A 21,050-nucleotide genomic window follows, 5' to 3' on the forward strand; every position below is an offset into this window, starting at 1 on the left:
AAGCAGGAAGTCTTTTTTTGTTTATTGTATTTAATTTTCAGTACCTACAATAGTGCCTGGCATATAGTAGGTGATTGATATATGTGTCTTAATTGATAGATTTTATTTATCAATTAGGAATAGGTGTTTGATTAAGGATCTCTTATAGAAAGATGTCTTTCTATTATGTACAGTAAGACTAAGTGGATAAATAATGTCTATTGTCAAGATTTCAACCTACATTTAGATGTTAAACCCTTTAAAGCTTGTCCAACACCAAATATAGCAGAGGCACAATAGATGGATGATAAGATTAGTTTGGAGTTGAAAAGGAAGAGGAGAACAAGGCTGGAATATTTTCAGGAAGTTATAAAGTTCTTCTATTAATTCCAAACTTCATTTTCATAAATATTTTCTCATTTGATCCTCACAACAATTCTGCAAGGTAGCTTCTGTTATTATCCCAAATCTACACTTGAGGAACCTAAAGCAGAAGTTAAGTAAATTTTCCAGGGCCACACAGCTAGTACATGTTTGAGGAAGGATCTAAATTATGGTCTTCCTGCTTTTAGGTCCAGCACTCTATTCATTGCATGACCAATAGCTAGTATTTATAGAGTACTTTAAGGTTTGCAAAGCATTTTGCATATTACAACACAGTTGATCCTTTTATGATTGGGTTACATAAATGAAATAACTAGACAGAGATGGGACAAAATCAAATTTCGTCATCTCTTTTGCCCAAAAGGAAAACATTAGCTAGCCATCGGAATAGAAGATTATTTCACTAGTTGCACAAATAATTAATAATCTGCCATGCCATATTTTTCTTCAGAGTATTTCTTACATCTTGCGATGTGATCATGAAAATTTGAGAACAGTTGAGTTTAAAACAAAATTAAAAGAATATACTTGAAATTGAGGGACACTTAGATGGTGCAGAGGATAATGTGGTATCCTAGGAGTCAGGAAGACTCATCTTCCTGCATTCAAATCTTACCTCAGGCACTTATGAGCTGTGTGACTGTGGGCAAGTCATTGAACTCTCTTTGCCTCCATTTCCTCATCTCTAAAATGAACTGGAGAAGGAAATCGCAAACTGCACTAGTATCTCTACCAAGAAAACCCCAAATTAGGTCATGAAGAGTCAGACATGACTGAAAAATACCTGGATGGTGAAATTTAAACTATATTTGATCTCTTGTTTCCTAAATGTTTACATATTTTTCTATCTTTGCCCCATCTGTCTTGTTTCTTCTTGTAATCTTATACTTGATTATATGCTGAGAAATGCTGTCCAGGCTTTCTTTCTGTTTGAATAAAGAGTTCACAGAATCATCAAATTTTCAAGCTGAAAGGGGTCTTGGAAGCTATTTAGTCTGCTTCCTTTAATTTGTAACTGAGAAAAGTGAGATGAGGACTGGAAAAATAAAACTCATGTAGGTAGTTAGTGACAAAGTCAGAAATAGAACCTAGATCCCAAGATTATAATGAGTATGGTGTTCTCTTCCTTACTGACTCAATGAGTCTCAGCAGATAGAGTTTTGGACTTGTAGTCAAGAAGATCTAAATTTAAATTTAAAAATTCCCTTTTGGGGGCAGTTGGGTGGCTCAGTGGATTGAGAGCCAGGCCTGGAGATGGGAGGCCCTAGGTTCAAATCTGGCCTCAGACACTTCCCAGCTGTGTGACCCTGGGTAAGTCACTTAACCCCCATTGCCTAGCCCTTACACTCTTCTTCCTTGGAGCCAATACACAGTATTGACTCCAAGAGGAAGGTAAGGGTTTTTAAAACAAAAAATTCCTTTTTTCTATTCTAGCTATGGGACCCAAGACAATTCATTTTACCCCACTATATTTTAGTTTCCTCATCTGTGAAATGATAATGGTGATATCTGTGGTCTTCAATATTTTTCTTATGAGTCTCAATTATTATATGAAGTCAACTACAATTAATTATTACTCAGTTTGGGGCTCCTATGAGTAGGATCCAATATGATATTCCAACCTATTCCCTCTTTTTCTCAGGCCAGGATGTAAATACATAAATAAACTAGTCCAACAGCCTATCCATCATAGAAGAAAAATATTAAGGACAAATCACTTCTTGTACACATGAAGAAACTTCTATGTGACCTGTTTTAAAAATATCATAGAATCACAGAATATCTTAAGTTATAAGGAGTATCAGAGGTCAACTAATCCAATCTAATTCAAGCTTTTAAATTCCAAAATTGAGACTGGCAATGACTAATTATAATCATTCCATTAAAGAGAATTCATGTAAAAAAGCACCAGTCAGAGGATAAAGCTTGCTTTTATTACTTAAAGTGCCCAAGAATAAATTTGGGGAAATGAACTACATATCAGAAATGGTCATTTTTTGCATAGAGATATATTTTATTTTGTTTTCCAAGAAAACTCAGTATTTTGACACTAGAAAAATATTATTTTCCCTCTCTCTCTGAGCCCAGTGCATTATGAGACCTAACTTCCCTGATACTCTGCCTAATGGAGGAAAGCAAGAGAGTCCATGCTTTGGGAAATGATTCACATGAATGCTTCCCTCTGATAAGGGAAAATAACTCAGAATTTCTATATGCAGTTTCTTGTTTGGGGTTCAGCAGCCATAGGTCAAGGAAATAAACAAGAAGTACTGATGGGGAAAGATGGGAAGTCACCCCAAAAATGAGCTCAGATACTTCAAAACTCTGATGGATCAAAGATCCTATCTATGTAGTTACTTCCTTTGAGACCAAATAAGTCAATCTACAACTTTCCTCCCTTTTCTATATTCTTCTGAAAATCTAGAGAACTCTTCAAAAACCCTGGAAGCCTTCCTGTTGGTCTTATAATTTTTATCAGATTATAATGCAGTGCTCTGCATCCCCATCTATTTCATATAGAATAACCAAAAAGGAATGATCTAGTGTCTTATCATTACTTGTATCCCTTTCAATGATGAAAATTAATTTTTCCCTAAGCCTCAGAATTGTGAGAGCTGAGATCTTGGCCTTTGCCTCAGATTTATTAGCCAAATGGTCTTGAGTCAGTCACTACCATTTTATGAGCATTGAATTCCTCATAATAAGGGAGTGAGACTAGATGTTCTATTAGGGCTTTAAAGTTCTAAAATTCTGTGTAGTTCAGTGAATGGATAGAGGAACTCTTTGTATAATTAAAAACTAGTAGTCAATGCCTTGATTCTTTGGCATGGCACCCCAATCCTCTGCCCCAAGGATGCCTTATTCTCCTCTGACATCAAAATTATTTGTATTGTAATTGAATGAAGATGTTTTCAAAACTTTCTTTGGTTCTCTTCTGTAGTATTACAAATAATGATTAAAATTTAGGATTTTTATCATTTCCTGGTTTTGCCACAAATGAGTGAGAAATTTATTATCAGTGACCAGCACTTTATTGCTGGAGCTTCTCCAGAATCACAGAACCCTAGGATTTCAATCTCTTTCAATGTGTCTTTTTAGCACAAGTTAATTTATTTTTTCTTACAAGACTTTAAACTAGCTGGTATAAAAATTAGTGTCAGGATACTCCAAAGAGGCAAAGTATATCTTGTGAAAATTTGGCTTACTCAGAATGAGTTGGATAGCCTCAGTTGGCTTTCTGAAGATTATCTCAGTCACATATAATGGAATGTTACCTTTTAACTCTTTCTGCTAAACTGTATCATCTATATTGTCCCTTCTCTATCTTTTCATTCAAAGTTCCTTAAGATCAACTCTAGTGGATCAATGGATAGAGTAACAGGTCTGAGAGTCAGGAAGACCCAAGTTCATATCCAGTCTTAGAAAATGTAAAAATAATAATTAGAACTTTAATAATAATACAGCAGTGAATTGATTATTTATTTATAAACTGATTTTGATACTCTGCTTGCTGTGCTTACAAAGTATTTTCAGTTTATATATATATATATATATATGTGTGTATACACACACACACATATATATATATATATACATATATATATATGTATATATATATATATATGAACTTCTCTTCAGGCTAGGCACAAGGATGCTAAAGACTCTTGTTATAAAAAATAAAATATTTATTTAAAATATAAGGGTATAAAAGGATTTATAATTCTAAGGGATTCTAACTCCACCCAAATAAAACTCCCTGATTCTGCAAGGAACCACTTCTCCTGTTTCTACAGGCTACACTGATCCTTTCTGATCTGACTAACCTAAATTTTTACTATTCTAAATAAACTAACACTATTATCCTTATAATTCTCAAATTTGTCTCCAAGTTATAAAAATAACAAAAGCTAGCTGGCTGAGTCTCAGCAAGAACCAAGTTAGGATTCTGAGCCTTAGCAGACTCAGGGTCCAAACCAAAGACCAGGGTTTTCTTTGATCTTCTCAGAGTTAAAACAATCTATAAAAACAGTAACAGATAGTTAATAGTCTTTCCCAAGTAGGAAAAAGAACACACTTAGCTCCTTCAGGTCTTTCCCCTCCTTTCCTTCTTCCTCAGACAAGAGAGAGAAAGAGAGAAGAGAGAGAGAGAGAGAGAGAGAGAGAGAGAGAGAGAGAGAGAGAGAGAGAGAGAGAGAGAGAGAGAGAGAGAAAGAGAGAGAGAGAGAAAGAGAGAGAAAGAGAGAGAGAGAGAGAAAGAGAGAGAGAGAAAGAGAAGATGTTACCTCTTCAAAGCCCTCAAAGAGAGAGTGTCTAACTCTGCCAACTGCCAGAGACCAACTACCATGGGAAAAAAAAAAACAAAAAACTTTGATTTGAAACTGACACTGTCTCAGCTCTGTTCAAAACTCCAATTCTTTCTCAAGCCAGCTTCTCTATTTCTTGTCTCTAAACTAATGTAACAAGACTTAATTTCTAATATCATCCTTGTAATACTTACTAGCTATGTGATCCTGGACAAGTCACTTCACCTTTTTGTCTCAGGTTCCTCACCTATAAAATAGGGATAATACTAGCATCTACCTCCCAGGGTAGTTCTAAGGGTCAAATGAAATAATAATTGTAAAGTTTTAGCATGTACCTGGCACATAGTAAGTACTATATATAAGTTAGCTGTTGTTATTATTATTATCTAGACTTTATTTCTCCCAAAGCATAGAGCTTTGCATAGATACTTAATATTTGTTGTCTTGGGTCAAATTGATTCTCTCCCACTCTTTAAGGCAGGGGTCAAATATCATGATCTTCTTGAAATCTTTCGTTTTTCCTATGGCACTTCTCCCCTTTCCGTCCAGAAGCAATTTCTCCTCTAATCACATAGTGCTTTTATTCACTTCATATACTTTCTAAATCATATAAATATAATATTATATATGTAAGTATATATGTGCATATGCTACATATATATACATTACTACATTGACAGAAGTTAATAAGGATATTTTTGATTGACAACAAAGTCAGATTAAAATATTTTCATTTTAAAAGGTCAAGCTAGCTTAAAATAAACAAAGTGAAAAACTCAATCTAGGTTGTGCATATAGACAGACTTTATATTTTATCTTCATCAAATCATTATTTACAAGAACATTCCAGCAATCCAAAGAGTAGCCTTCTACCAGCTTCAGTCATCCTGGATACAATTCATAAAGTTAAAAAGGATTTTCTTAATGTCCTCTAAATATTAAAATAGTTATCACAAAGCTACAATAAAATTCCTATTCTCCTCTATCCAGGAAAATACCTACAGATATTCATAACTTGAATAGCTTATTTATTCATTATGTACACACAGATTTTTAAAACAATATTAGTTATGTTATTGTTCAGAACATAGTAGATTAGCAAGGGAAGGGATGCAAGAGTCAGGTATGTAATGCAAAAATAACAAGTGGTAGCCCCAAAATATGGGGGGGAAATAGAAAGAGTACTAAATTGTAATATGATAAGATAATTAATCATCATAATAATAACCTTTGGTTACTAAGATGTTAAGTTGCTCTATTTTAGGAAACATGGGAAGACTCTCTCTATATATATGTATATAATATGGTTTATAGATTTTCATAAAAATAGTTAAGGCCAGTACCTTAAAAAATAAATTTCATTGATTTGGAACATTTCGAAGTGCCAAAAATGAAGAATTATAAAATGAACCATATTGCTTTTCCTACTCCCAATCCCAATATGTACATGCCACCAAATAACTCTCATCCTCTTTCTCTAGCATTGAAGAGGACAAGACTAATCTATAGATCACCATTCACATTGTCACTAAGAGGGCAGATACAAGCCCATTCTTGGCTACTTAATAACTGTATGCCTGGAGCAGGCCATCAAATATTTTGAAACCTTGTTTTCCTTATCTATAAGATAGTTATAGTAATTTTTCTAAGGTGATCCTTAAAGAAACGTGAGGATTGGAATGAGATAATGAATGCAGATAGAAAATTCCACAAACCTCAAATTAGATATATATGTGAACACATATATATGCACATATGTGAAGTTGCATATATGCATGTATGTATGTACACATCTTTATCTATCTATATGCTAGTCTTTTAAAAGTAGAGATAATAGAAAATTTCTAAAGAAGGATTAGGATACTGTGTGATTTACCTAGTTTGGCCAACTATATATCAAACAGAAGATGACTTTTAAAGATTTAGAGGATAAATCATGGTGAAGTATATCATAAGAAGTTCTAAAAATAATAAGACTTTTAAAACTAGTTCAAATTTGCCATTTAATTCTTTCATTAAAACCCTCATCTTCAGTATTAGTATCAGTACTGTGTATTGGTTCCAAGGCAGAAGAGTGGTAAGGACTAGGCAATAGTGATTAAGTGACTTGCCCAGGGTCACACAGCTAGGAAGTGTTTGAGGTCAGATATGAGGTCAAATCATAATAGGTAACCTTTAAGAAATAAGATGGTCAGAAATGGTGAAATATGGAATCATGGCTAAATAAGTAGAAGAAATTACAGTGAGGGAACCAAGTAAGAATAACAGAAAGCAGAGATATTTAATTAGAAATGCTAGAAAGATTCATTTTAAATTATTTTTATGTTATCATTTTAAAGGAAGAAAGGAAGGTAAGTGCAGGACATGGAAAAGTATTTTTTTTAAAAAACTAAAACCTCTAAAGATGAACATGGAAATTGTAATCGTTTTCAAGAATATTTTTTAAAGCTATTCATGAAGGCTAAGAAAAAAAATCTAGAATAATACAATACACATCAAAGTACCTCAACTCATTTGGAAGAAGAGTAAACCCAGAATTAGGGCATTATTTTCCTGAATTTCTTGAATATTGAAAGAATGAGGAGCTCAGATTCAAGGCTATATTTTTCTAAATAAATTATGATTGTGTTTACATAGCAAAATAGAAGAAACTCATCACTGCTTTCACCAGCTCAAAAGACTGACAAGTAGGTCAAATAAAAGAGCAACTACCATCAAAGAAATCCCACAATCAGACACTTAATGCCTTATATAATACATCTCCAACATTCACACACTCTCCATAATAGTAAAAAAATCAGACATTCTCTACTTCTCTATCTCTCTATCCCTCTTCACATAAAGCTATTGGAGTCCTATAAATTTCCAGTTCAGCTCAAAGGTTGATCCCTTTGTAAAGCCTGCTCTGATTCCCTGCCTCCTATGAATGTTTTCTCCAACTTCAACTTTTCCTCTAACACTTTCATCTTTCCTATATCCCTTTCAATACTTACTTTTTTCACTTATTTTCACATGTGCCACCGTAGTATAGCATAAGCCTTTGGTGGGCAGGGGCTATTTCCTTTCTGTCTTTGTATCTCCAGTACCGAGAGCAGTAGTTTGCAGTTATTAAGTACTTGCAGTTATTAGATATTTAATCAATGTCTACTGAATTAATAAATTACCATTGCAATGCATTGAGTTGAAATATATGTATTCAGTCTTCCTTCACCCTAAACCTGGGGAAAACAAGGCAAAAAGCGTTTGTACTTTTCGGGAAAGGTCAAATTTTCACTTGAACTCCCTGAGGTGAAGAGTGGTGTTCCCTAGGGATATCCCCAATGCGGCAGCTTTCACCTCTTCCCTTACAGTCAATGATCTAGGCTACCACAGCTTAATGAGTCTACCAAGGAAAAGCAAGAGCAGCGAAAAAACCTAGAACACCTTCAACAAGGACAGTATTGTTTATTGAGATAATAGTGTATGAACACTCATGAAGAGCAGTGTAAGTATATTTGGCAGGGAGAGATACACTGCTGACTGGGCATCTTTTCTTTAGAATTTTATTTTTCCCCTCCAGGGGACAAGCCTGTGGCTTCCTATCTCTGCAGATAGCAAAGGATCAGGATAGGGGCGGGGGTCAGTAAAGGATACTGAACCCCCTTGCCCTATGGCAAAGGGCTGCAGGGGTGGGGTGCGTGGGTGAGGGACTGGACTGAAAGGAGTAATTTCCTGATCTCTGCTCCAGTCCATAGATCCTTAACGGATTTTCTTTCTCTCCCTTCCCCCCATTCTCTCCTTCTCTCTGTTTCTCTCTCCCTCTTTTTCTTTTTCCCTCTCTTTTTCCCTTCCTTCCCTGTCCCCCTCCCCTCTCCCTTCCCATCCCCCTTTCTCCCTTCCCATCCCCCTTTTTATGTGTGTGCGCCTCTTCCTCTCCCCTCCTCCTCTTTTCCGCTTCTCTCTCCATCTCCTTCTCTCTCTCAGCTCGCCGGGCGACCCTGCTCCTTCCTCCCACATTAATGGCGGCATCTTCGGAGGATGATATAGACCGGCGGCCCATCAGGAGAGTCCGGTCCAAGAGCGATACCCCGTATCTCGCCGAGGCTAGGATCTCCTTTAACCTAGGGGCAGGTAAGGACGACCCTCTTTGCTTCCCCTTCCTCCCTTCCTCTCTCTGCCTGGCTCAGTCCCCCGCCCCCTCCAGTGGTCTCCCACTCCTCTCCCGGCACTCCGCTCCTCTTCCCACCCCCGCCCCCCAACCTGCTCAGGCAGAGTGCCCTGCACTCACTCCTTCACTCACTCTCTTTGTGTCGCCAGAGTATAGAGGGTGTGTGGTGTGTGTGTGTTGTGGAGAGGGGGAGGGGGTAGAGTAGCATATGAAATATGACATTCTTTGAAAGTGTCATACTTGGATTTTCCCATCTAGTCATATTCTACTATAAGACAGGAGGGGAAAAGGAAATTTTATTATTAATAAAAATAACTTAGAAAGAGGTTGGGGCAGTCTATGAGGTGAGAAGGTCTTTGACAAGATCAGTTTGTGTGGGGTCGCACATGGGGCAGAACTCGGGGACTGAGAACCACTGCTATAATGTTTGTCTCCTGTCTCAATGTTGGCTTTCTGGGGGATTATAATGAATGTTTCTCCAAGGAGTTTGTGGGAAAATAAGGATAGTAGCAGTGCTGATGATGGCAGTGATGTTTTCACTCCATGTGTTAGGAGGGTTTAGTGGTTGTCACTAACCTTTGACCAAAGAGACCCAAATGAAAATTAGTGAAAATAATATTTGAGGCTGAGAAGGAAAAGAATGACAGAGGGAGGAAGAGCAAATAAGTGCTGAGCAAGTTGGAAGTGACTCTATGCAACCAGATCAAGGTTGACCTGTGAAACCCATTTGCTGCAGCAATCAGCTTTTGGTGCTATTAGTACTTTCTAGGGAACCTTAAGACCCTTTTTATGTAGGCTTATTTCACTGCTATGCTTTTACTTGGCAACTACTAGAATACTGTCCTTTCCTTTCTTTAAGACATAATGGGAAAAACTTTTTAAAAATATTTATTAAAATATTTTATCATCCCCATCTGGGTGGCTAAATCAAGAAATGAAATCTCCCACCTTGTGTCTTCATTCTCCCACAGAAGAAATATAATCAACTTCTTTGGGGTGATATTGGTGATTTTCTGATCTTTCATACACTTTAGCTCTGAAATATAAGAAGAACCTTAAGAAAAGCAATGGCAGTGTGTGTGTGTGTGTGTGTTTTCTAGCATGCTTAAGTATTCGGTGTCATAATCATTTTAGTATATACTTAAATCCTTCCCTTGAGTATTTGAGGTTGAGTTTATGATTGTTATGTGTGTCCTGGGAAACTCTATATATGTAGCTTGCTATTAGACCATTCCTAAAGAGGTATATCCAAATGCAAAAAAAAAAAATGTTTTGAAGAGATGGAGGAAGAAATGGAGAAGGTAGGATAGCAGTTTGTTATTCATTTAACTAATTAATTCATGTTATTCTCATACAATGTTTATTGCTTTTAAATGAATTTTGTAAAGAGTATGGCAGTTTTATTGAACATGGTTTATTTACATTTCACTGGTATTTTCTCCGTAAAAACAACAACAACAACAACAAAAATATCATTATTATAGCAGCCAAAAGAACTGAGGCTTTCAGTTGTCAATGAGTGAATCTGAGACCTTCCTTCATAAAATTCAAATTAGTAACCTGAAACCATTTGTTCCAATCAAACTACTTTTTCCTCCAATGGCCTTCTGTCAAATTTCAAGTGAAAAGACTCATTTGGGACAATCCTCTCTAAAATAAATTTTTAAATTGTTTAATTTATTCCTTTCATATTTTTGTCTGTGCTATCAAGTAAGTGTACTGCTCTCACTCCCATCTGTAAAAACTAATTAGCCAAATAAATAAAAAAAAAGGAAAGAAAGGAGAATATTTTGGAGGACATTTCTGTTGATAAAAGGAGGGAGCCCAGTGTGCTACTACACAAGGGCGCTGTCCCTCCTTCCATGGTGCTGAAATGAAAGGGCTATTAACAAGGAAGATAATTTGGAGAGCTTTGGGAGGATGGGGAACTACCCATTCCGGTTCAATGTCAGGCCTGCCTTTAAAATGCAGGGCATTTGGAAACTAAAAACTTTCTGGTCCCTACCCACCTATATTTGGGGCCTGTTTACTATGTCTCACGCCTACTGTTCCACTGCTCAACTTTTGCTTGTAGTTCTACTTTTCACTCTGGCTGTTTCCTCTCTTGGCTGTTTATATTGCAGCTAGTGGCTGGTTACTTTCTTTGACAAAGTAAGCTCTTCTCACAGATGTGTCTTCCCTCTATGTTTAAAAGTAATTGTAACCCCTGGTTAAAAGAAACAGGCATATTTATCTCTTTGAATTTTAAGTTGTAATTAAACTATTACTGCTGTTATCTGTATTGTTGAAGAGTCGAGATTGTACACGCGGAGTAAATTACATAATCTGAGCATAGAGAGAATTTGGACTAATTCTCAACAATTTATAAACAATTAAGCAAGGCATCTTTTGTTCCCCTCCCCCAAATTGTTTATTGTTCATTATAATAATTAAATGCTTAGTTGATTGTAGTTTTCTGTTGGAAATGTGTTTTCTTTCACTCATCATTTATAGATGTCAGTGATTGAAGTTTTAAGTTTTAGAAATATTTGTGAATAAAACTCTGGTCATACTTTGATTTTCTATAAAATGCAAACTGCATAGTTATCTTAAAAATAGTAACTATAATGATGATAATTATGTTAATTAATTCATGCTTTTATATCACTTTTTGATTTACAAAGTACCTTATTCATAAAAACTCTGTGATATATTTATTTTAAAGAGGCTTAAAGTGTATTCAAATAGTTCACCAAAGACTGCATACCTATTAAGAAACAAAACTCAAGACCAAGCCTCAACACTTCTGCCTCCAGGTTCACACATATCCATGTGTATTTTAACAAGTATTACATTAAATTAGAAGTAGCCCTATAATAAGAATTAGATATAATTCCATTTGCTTTTAACTTCAGGCCATGATAGCAGTGAATCATCCATATTCATAAACAAAAAAATTCACCAAAATGTTATAATTTCTAATATTTCAGAGAGGAAGAGTTTTATATACCATGTATATTTTTTTGTTTCATTTTGATACAAACTCCTCTGTATTGGATTTAGCAGACTAGAAATTCTACTCAATCACTGGAAATGTGAATGAATCATAAGAATAAATGTTCATTGTACTAAGAAATTAACTTCATTTTTGCTCAAAATAATACAGAACAAAAATATTTTACAAAGTTCTTCAGAAATATAAATGTGTAAAAAAATGTCCTGTTACCCGACAGAAGAGTATGTTCTCACTGATATTTGGAAGTGTCATTGTGTTCTCATTTAGTAATGAGCACCACTGACATTTGGCTTGCAAGGAACCATACTGCCTTATGAAGACATTCACTCACTTCTGTGCACCATAAACCCAACTAGGAGGTAGATTTTGCTGCTGCTCATATGAACTATCTAGTCAGAGAGCATATGGACCTACATAATTGAAATAAATATTCCTGAAATAAAAGACTAGTGCAGGGGGAAAAGAACAGCATAAGTTTGGTAGGTAAAAAATTAAGAGCATTTTAATTCAAATTTCTATAATAAAGATCAAAAGAAATCAGAATGACTAACCTAGAGACCTTTGTTTCGTAATCTAGTTCTTTCTTGTGGTGTGTGTGTGTGTGTGTGTGTGTGTGTGTGTGTGTGTGTGTGTGTGTGTGTGTGTGTCTGGGAGGAAGGTTAGACAGAATCAATATTGATCAGCATTGAAAAGTAGTAGGAAATCAATCAGTGTCATTGAAGTTTATCTTTTATTGGTGTTCTTATATTTCTCAATCAGAGATCCTGATATATTCATCTTTTCTAGCAGGATGAAACCTGTTCTAGTTCCAGAAATCTTCTATAGAGTTATTTCTAACCACTACTAACCTCTTCCTTCCTGGAAGTCATCTCACTCTACTAACTGCAAGAATATCAGATAGAAAAAAGATGTGAGCAGGGAACCAGGGGACCTCTTTCCTTACTCTATTGATCCTTGAAGAAGACCCGCATTCCTTTACTGAGTGTATGATTTGAAGTAGTAATAGTATATAATGTGACATTTTTCACTTTAGCAAACAAAAACTAGCCCTAAGCAAAATTATCAAGTAAATGAAGTTGGTTTTCTCTTAATTCCTTCCACTTTCTTTCTAATGCTCCTCACCCCCATCTTTAGTTGATAGGACCATTATCCTAATTTCTGGGCTACCTACCTATGGTTGAAGAGTCATGAAATTACAGAATTTGAAAATTGGAAGGGAACCTCTTAGTCCCCTCACCATGCCTTAAAAGTATTCCCCACAACTACATATACAAGTTTACATCCAGTTTCTGCATCAGGGAGTGGGATAAGAGGGGCAACTCTACACTTTCTTTTTTTAATAAGAATTCCCCACCTGGGTGAGGAGAAAGGGATTAGAGGTGGTACAATTACTCCTAAATTATTTTTATTAATTTAATGTATGAGTTCTAATTATTTAGGATTACGTAATAGTTATCAAGAGTTTGCCCAACAAAAATTTTTCTTAATAAGATACTTCTGATAGCAGCAACATTTTAAAGCACCTTTTGTGTGCCATTCAAATGTGCTACATATTAGGGATAAAAGGCAAAAAAAAAATCTTTTCTCTTTGGGGGCTTACATTCCATTACTTCACCTCTGATATTTCTTCCTTCTTTTTTGGCATCATAACCAAATTTCAGCCCAGGCTTGAGTTTTTACAAGTTGCAATACAAAAAGAAGAAAATATTATCCATATCAATGAAGAGAAGATGGCTCTTCTCTTTGGGGGAAGGTGAATCTGGAACATCTTTTTCCTTGGAGGAGTACTCCCAGAAAGGGAATTCCTTCTACCAATGCAGCTAAGCTCAGCAATTTAAGAGTCTTGAAGATTTACTCTAGGTCTAGAGCACTGAAAGATTGTGAATTTCCCACAACTAGAATGTGTCAGAGGCAGGCCTTGAGTACATTGGCATTCTGCCACTGGCATTCTGACTCTGATATTGTCTCTTACTCTAAACTCTTTTTCCCTCTGTTGACTTTTTACATCAGTTGCTTATTTGCCTGTATTGTATATAGAACTATTTCAGAATCACCTAAAAAATAAAAATAAAATGGACTAAATAATTAAACATTTCTGAAATTTTCAGAGTAGACATTATTGAATTCTTTTTAAAGTCTATTATATAAATTTTAAAAAATGTGAACAATTCAGCTCACTAAAGAGAACAGTCACAGTTTGGGAAAGGCAAAACAATTAGATGCTAGCTGTATTTGCCAATATAGCTACAGAATATAATTTCCATGGGTGGTATGTGCTACCATTATCTAGCCTATGGAGAGCAGGAGGTAGTGTGGCATAGTGAATGACTGAAGAAATGACTAGATGCCAATAGATCAGCCTATGTAGTTTTACTATTAACTAGCTGTGTGATCTTGGGCATATTACTTTCTGAGTGTCAGTTTCCTCATCTGTGAAAACAAAAGATTAGACCAGATAATTACTATTATGGCTCACCATAAAAAAATCTTAAATAAATCTCATTATCTATGAAAGTGTGTTTGTGACTCTGATTTATACATATATATATATGTGCATATATATATATATATATATATATATATATTTATAGTTGATGATTCTAGGCTATTGTGTTACTGTGGTAGTCCCATAAATAGCATCTACCATATAAATATTCCCAATTGTAAATAGAATTTAATTTTTCAAAATCATGTGACAAAGATTTTGAAATGCTTCTTGCTAAAGAGAATCAAATAAAAAACAAGACATGAAGATTTCCCAGATGTATTCAGGCAAAGGATAGGTGATCATTTTTCAGAAATATTTTAAAGAAAATTTCTTTTTAAGGCAGCTGTGGATAGCTCTTTCTTTCTTTCTTTCTTTCTTTCTTTCTTTCTTTCTTTCTTTCTTCCTCTATTTCTTTCCTTTCTTTCTTCCTTCTCCTCCTCCTTCTCCTCCTTCTCCCCCTCTCCTTCTGCCTTAGAATACATGGATTCTAAAGGCAAAAGAGAGGTAAGGACTAGACAAATAGGGTTAAAGGACTTGCCCAGGGTTTCACAGCTAGGAAGTTTCTGAAAGTAGATTTGGATGCAGGTCCTCCTGACTTCAGGCTCTGCATTCTATCCATTGGGCTGCCTAGCTTCTCCTAAAAGAACTTTCAATTGTAGTATCATGATATAAAAGCTAACACAATCCTCTCTAGCTAGCACTTCATGAACAACTGAGTTTAGTACCACATTATTTAATTATTTAAAATAGGAAGTTGCCTACTACCTCTCCATGGGTATAATCCAGGTAAGTTCCTCCCTCAACTACTTCTACTTGTTCCACCCAACACTTCCCTTGCTGGCCTCAAAGTCTTCCTGACTTTATCCTTCATCACTCTCCTTAATTGAATAAAGGACACATTTTAAGTCGCTTGTCTTGCTTATATTTGCTGTACCTTGCTTCAGCTGTAAAAATTGCTAATTATAGTTCTATATTGAATTGTAAGAGGAAACAGATCATTGTTTCTCTCATCCTGTTTAATTCACTTAAATTACCAGTGTAGATAAAAGTGGGTATATCAGTTATCATAGTACAATTAAGTTGAAATTAATCCTTTTGAATTTTAAATAGAATAGCTCACAGCAGGATATTTGGTATAAAACACAACTATAAATTAAAGAGGATATGCTCATTTTCCACAAAATCTACACATTAAATATGTAGTATACTTACCTATACATATAGCAAACTCTGGATCAAAGTGAGCATGTATGTAATATATACATTTTGCTCTTGATATAGGAAATACATTGTAAAAACAACTTAACATACTGGAGTTAATAAATTCAAATCCCTTCTCTGATACTAACTCTAACAATGGGGAAGTAATTTAATCTCTCAGAGCTTTAGAAAACTCACTTGATTTTATCTACTCTTACTGACAACTTGCTGACCAGTACCAGTAGAAGGATTGCACACACTTAAAGTTTTGGAACAGAAAAACAAATGTTCTTTATTATACTTCCTTAGGCCTAGGCTATTGCAAGATTAAAACTAATAACTATGATTAATGCTACTGATTGTTGATGTCATTCTAAATTACATTGTAGTCATAAACCATTACTTTTGATATTTTGAGAATCAATATTTTAAAAAATAAAGTATTAAAACAGCAGATGAAGTTTAAATGACTTTTTTTCAGCATCACAGACCCGCGTATGTAGGAAAGCTAATTGATACTTCTTAAGAAATGCCTAGACTGAATGGTAAAAAGGTGGAATCATTCCACTCAGTGGTCAGTGATATACAGAAAGTTAATCCGTGCAAAATAAGGACAGAAAATTTCTGGAGAATTACTTTTATTCCCCTTATACTATGAAACAGGAGGTGTAAAACTACATTGCACCAGCTAAAGTGTTTTATTTTTTACATAGTATTCTAAAATATTAAATCATTTTTAGTTCATGGACCAAACAAAAATGTCTGACTACTATATTTGGACCTCAGGTTATAATTTGCAGACTTCTGCTATATAAGGCAAGCAGAAATCTTATTCTTTGTCACCAGTAGTCTATGGTTTTGTTTTTAAAAATAAGGATCTTAACTGCCCATTTACAAAAATAATTGTTTTGTGAATAGATGACACAACTAGATGCCTTTCCCTTTAATATTTTCATACTGACAAGATTGACTTCTTCCATGTTGTATTCATTAAAGTTTAAATGAGCTCCAAACAGTGAGCTCTCTTGATATTTTAGTTGCTATAATTTATATAGCCTTTCTATTACAAAGAATCTTTAAAGAAAAGACTTGAAATTAACTTTACAACTCTATTGAATGATTGTCTCTGTCCTGCAACTTGAATAATCAAAACTTTGGAGTTAATTTAAATTTCTTTTATATACCAATAAGTACTTATGTACTAATCACCAACTGGTCCTTAATAGCCCCACTTACACACCCAAGACATAATCCTGCTAATAGCAGGTTATTCAAATCTTTTTTTTAAAACCCTTACCTTCTGTCTTGGAGTCAATACTGTGTATTGGCTCCAAGGCAGAAGAGTTGTAAGGGCTAGGCAATGGGGGTCAAGTGACTTGCCCAGGGTCACACAGCTAGGAAGTGGCTGAGGCCATATTTGAACCTAGGACCTCCCATCTCTAGGCCTGGTTCTCAATCCACTGAGCTACCCAGATGCCCCCTATTCAAATCTTTTTATTAAAAGCATAAGCTTTTCTTCTGCATTCCATATTGTATGTAGGCATACTTTCATGTTTGGTGGCAGAGAGGGCTAGTAATTGGGACTGTTGCGTTTTCACTGGTATAGAGAATTTCTAGGTGAGGAAACCTCTTCTGCACTTTATAATCCTAGAAAATTGCTAAAAGAATGGTCATATTACCAATATATGTATGAGGACTTGTTTAGAGTGTGATCTTCTAAATACTCACTGTACAATAATACTCTTTCCAGATATCTGTTATGCATTCTTCCTAAATAATTTTTGTTTTAACTTAGAATCAGTTCATCATCTGAAGTCCTCTATATAGCAACATAAACCATAATGATCATTGGATTATCACTTTTACTAATCATATTGACTTGTAAATGAACCAGAGGTTAATCAATTTAGCCTAAGGCAAGGATTTGAATAGTTTAAAAAGGACCCTCTACAAGAGTCTAGAAACTGTTTCTTCAAATCTGTTTATCCCCCATGTTTGCAGGGTTTTCATACAAGGGGTATTGGCATAATCAGCCCTGATGGAAGATATGGCAAGTGTCAGGTCTGAGGAACCGCACTGCCCTGACATCTTGTTGTCTAGATCATTTTCTCTAACTCTCTGCTCATGTGTATTAACTTTTCCTGCCTGCCAGAAACACGTATATGCAGGAAGGGTAATTCTATCTTCCATTGCCAGAAGTGGTACAATGTCTGTTTATCAGCGTAGATAAGGGAGAGAGAAAACGTAGGGATAGATGGTGAATCAGGATAGATACTAGAGAAAACATTTTTGTGACTTCAAATTTGGCTCATGCTTCTAGGCTTTCAAATACACTTATTTCATTTTATTGAATGGTCCCTTGGTTATGCATTGAATGGTCAGGGGCAAAGGACAGATAGGTTATAATATCTATAGTCCTCAGATGAAGACCAAAAATGGAAATTAACATATAAAATATTCTTATGAATTCATTAAAAATTTAGCTCATATGAATGATTGAAAGAACAACTATAGAATTAGTAAATTCATTACTTCAGGCCATTTAAACATTGAATGCTTGAAATGGATTTCTTTAGTAGGCACGTCCTTTATTGAACAAAATTCATATCTTGAATTTCACAGTTATTTGTAATTCTACAAAAACTGAATTTTATAATGAGGACATGACTCTCTCATTGTATTTGAACAGTCCTTAAAGAAGTCTCAAGGAAGAAGCAATGTGGTACAAGGGGCAGAGAGCTGGTCTCAAAGTCAAAGAAAACCTAAGTTCAAATCCATCCTCTGACACATTCTGACTTTGCAGTCTTAAGCAAGTCATTTAACCTCTTCAAGTCCCCAGAAAACTCTCAGAGACTGTGCATTGCAGAGATTTAGCATTGCTAGAAGTACCTAATAGAGAATTCCTTGAACCACTAAAATCACTCTTACATAAGCCAAAAACTGATTGCTGTTCACAGTATCATTTCATGGTAATTAATGATTTTGCTACCAGTTGGTATTCTTTATATGGGACATCAGCTAGATTTACCTTTAACCAAATTCCTATACAAGGTAAACTTATATAAAAGCATTTCATTGTGCTTGGAAAGGAAGAGAAGATTATTGTTTTGACCTTTAGTAAGCAATACCTGAGTAGTATGTCAGAGCCAAATACCTTCAGGATGGTCTTAGTCCCAATGGAACAGTCACATTCTGATGAGCTTTATCACCTCCCACTCAAACATCATAGTGTTTGCATAATTGGGAAACCAGCTGCTATATGCTGCCTCTATAAAGTGAACAGCTGTGCCCTCCAGTGAAAGTTGTTGCACAACTATGTTTAATTAATAATTACTGGTCACAGAAACTCTTAGAGATCATCTACCAAGTTGTAGAAGGGGCCAAAATCTATTTCATTAGAGGTCATATAACATTATGGATCCTTAAAATATTGACCTTAAGAAGTAGTTATTTGAAGATATTTTCTTAGCCTTTAAGTAAATGAAGCTACTTTTGCTACTACAGTGCAAAACTTGACCATCTATGCCTCATATGTAACTTGCAATGAAATAGAACCAGTGGCAGGGAGATACTCTCTATCCTGACATTTGCTTGTGTGGATTGGATATATAGTTTCATTATACTTAGTTTCTGCCTAACAGTGGAGATTTGAACCTTTTCTGTGTTAGTCCTAGATAGTTCCTAGAGGGATATTTAAAGATCACCTGCCCAGAGTCACATAACCAGAAGGGGTCAGAGGCAGGGTTTGAACCTAGATCTTCTTTACCCAAAGGTTAAAAAATTCCATCTTAGATCTAATGTTTTATATAGCTAGAAGTTGTGCAATAAAACAGCAGTGGCCCAGGAAAATCTAAGTATCAGTTATTTCTGTTCATGTTTAGGATTTTGCATTTTAGGAGATACAAGAAATATCCATATTTTTGCTTCAAAGGGAAAGTTTTTAGCTGATGTTTTCCTCAAAAATTGAGTCTGGTATCATAATGGATATTGTCCATCATAGCAAATTTCAGTTAATCACTGTGTTCCTAATACATAATTTATGATACAATGTGATTTTATGAGTACATTTTATAGTACTTTGACATAAAGAGACATTTGTTTAATAGTTTAAAAGTAAATTAACCTCTTGATACATTATTAAAACTGCCCAAAATTTCAGGATGGCTAAATTTTTCCTAGTTACAGAATGCCCAGAATAGCTTCTGTTTTTTCCACTCAAACATGAAGTCCATTTGCATTTTGTAGAAATAAATCTTTAATGAAGTTTTGGAAACTTTAGTAGACACTGGTCCCAGGTCCCCATAGGGATCTACATTTATCACCCACCACTAGAAGGGTTCCAGTGTTTTACAGCAACTTCATGATGTTTTCAGGCATAAATACAATTGATGTTTGTGTTATTTATTCACTTAATTAGAAAAATTTCCCTCATATTCCAGAGTTAATTTCCATATTAATACCTGCATGATTACTAATATCCTTTTATTTCTCCAAAATTGCATTTGCATCCCTGGGAAAAATGTTTTTTTTTTCTTATTTTTTGCCAAACAAACAAAATGAGAGTCCTTTCTTATTACTATTTTGCTTACAAAGCAGTTATTAAATATGTATTGTGTTTAAGTCAATAAAAGTTATAAGGTCACTATAAAAATAATATAAAAGTGAGTGAAAACAATCCCAAAACAAACTTTAAGCTCACCTCACTGGGCTTCTATGCAGCAGCTAATATAATAGAATGTCTAGAATAACTTTCTAAGGCATTGCTCTCTCATAAAGACCTATATCATCTACACAATCCTTTCATAAACTCAATTATATGAAAAATTCCACAGTTATTGCCCCTCATATCTTTATTCTATTTTCTCTCCTATCCCACATTATTAAAGATAATAATAGGAACACTGGTGTGGAAAGGTAACAAAGACTATATTTAACTAGCTTTGAAAAATCTGGCATGTTCATCAAATCATGAACAATTTTAATTTTGTTTTATTTCCATGTTGTCTGGTTAGTATGTTACAGGTTGTTTGTCCTACAAAAAGATCTTTAGGTACATTCTATATGCCATGCTGTGAGTCAGTTTTCTGTTTTTTAAGACCTATTTGTCTAAAATATAGTAAACTTCATAAAAATAATTTAGTACTCATTTGAGTGTTGATTATATATGATCCTTTTGATTGATGATCATCTTTACTCATTTATATAGCAAGACATTTGAGGGGAGCAATAAAAGTATGGGAAGGAAAACAAAATATCAAGAATTAAAACACTATAAAGCGAAAACATTAAAAAATCTTATAATGAACATTAAGATTTTTTTCAATCTTGTCTAAAGATTCAGACTGAGAAATATTATTATTAGTCAATCAATTTATCAACAATCATTCATTAAGTACCATGGCAAGTAACTTGATAAGCTTTGGAATTATTAAAAAAAAAGCACATCAAAATAAAACAATCACCACTCTCAAGGAGTGTACAATTTAATAGGTAAAGAACAAACAAATCATGATATAAAATAACATATATTGTAAAGTTGGATGATAAATTCTT

General features: G+C 34.8%; 1 protein-coding gene across 3 annotated transcripts in view; it reads left to right on the plus strand.

Moving 5' to 3' along the window:
• PHACTR1 (phosphatase and actin regulator 1) overlaps window positions 1–21,050 on the plus strand; it is a 670,567-nt gene that overhangs the window by 14,177 nt on the left and 635,340 nt on the right. For all 3 annotated transcript variants that reach the window (XM_007487934.3, XM_007487940.3, XM_056823442.1), the window contains one exon: window positions 8,631–8,777. In XM_007487934.3, coding sequence (XP_007487996.1) covers window positions 8,631–8,777 — 147 coding nt within the window. The remainder of the gene's footprint in view (window positions 1–8,630; window positions 8,778–21,050) is intronic.

This window comes from Monodelphis domestica, chromosome 3 (assembly GCF_027887165.1).
Source record: "Monodelphis domestica isolate mMonDom1 chromosome 3, mMonDom1.pri, whole genome shotgun sequence".
Classification (NCBI taxonomy): domain Eukaryota; kingdom Metazoa; phylum Chordata; class Mammalia; order Didelphimorphia; family Didelphidae; genus Monodelphis; species Monodelphis domestica.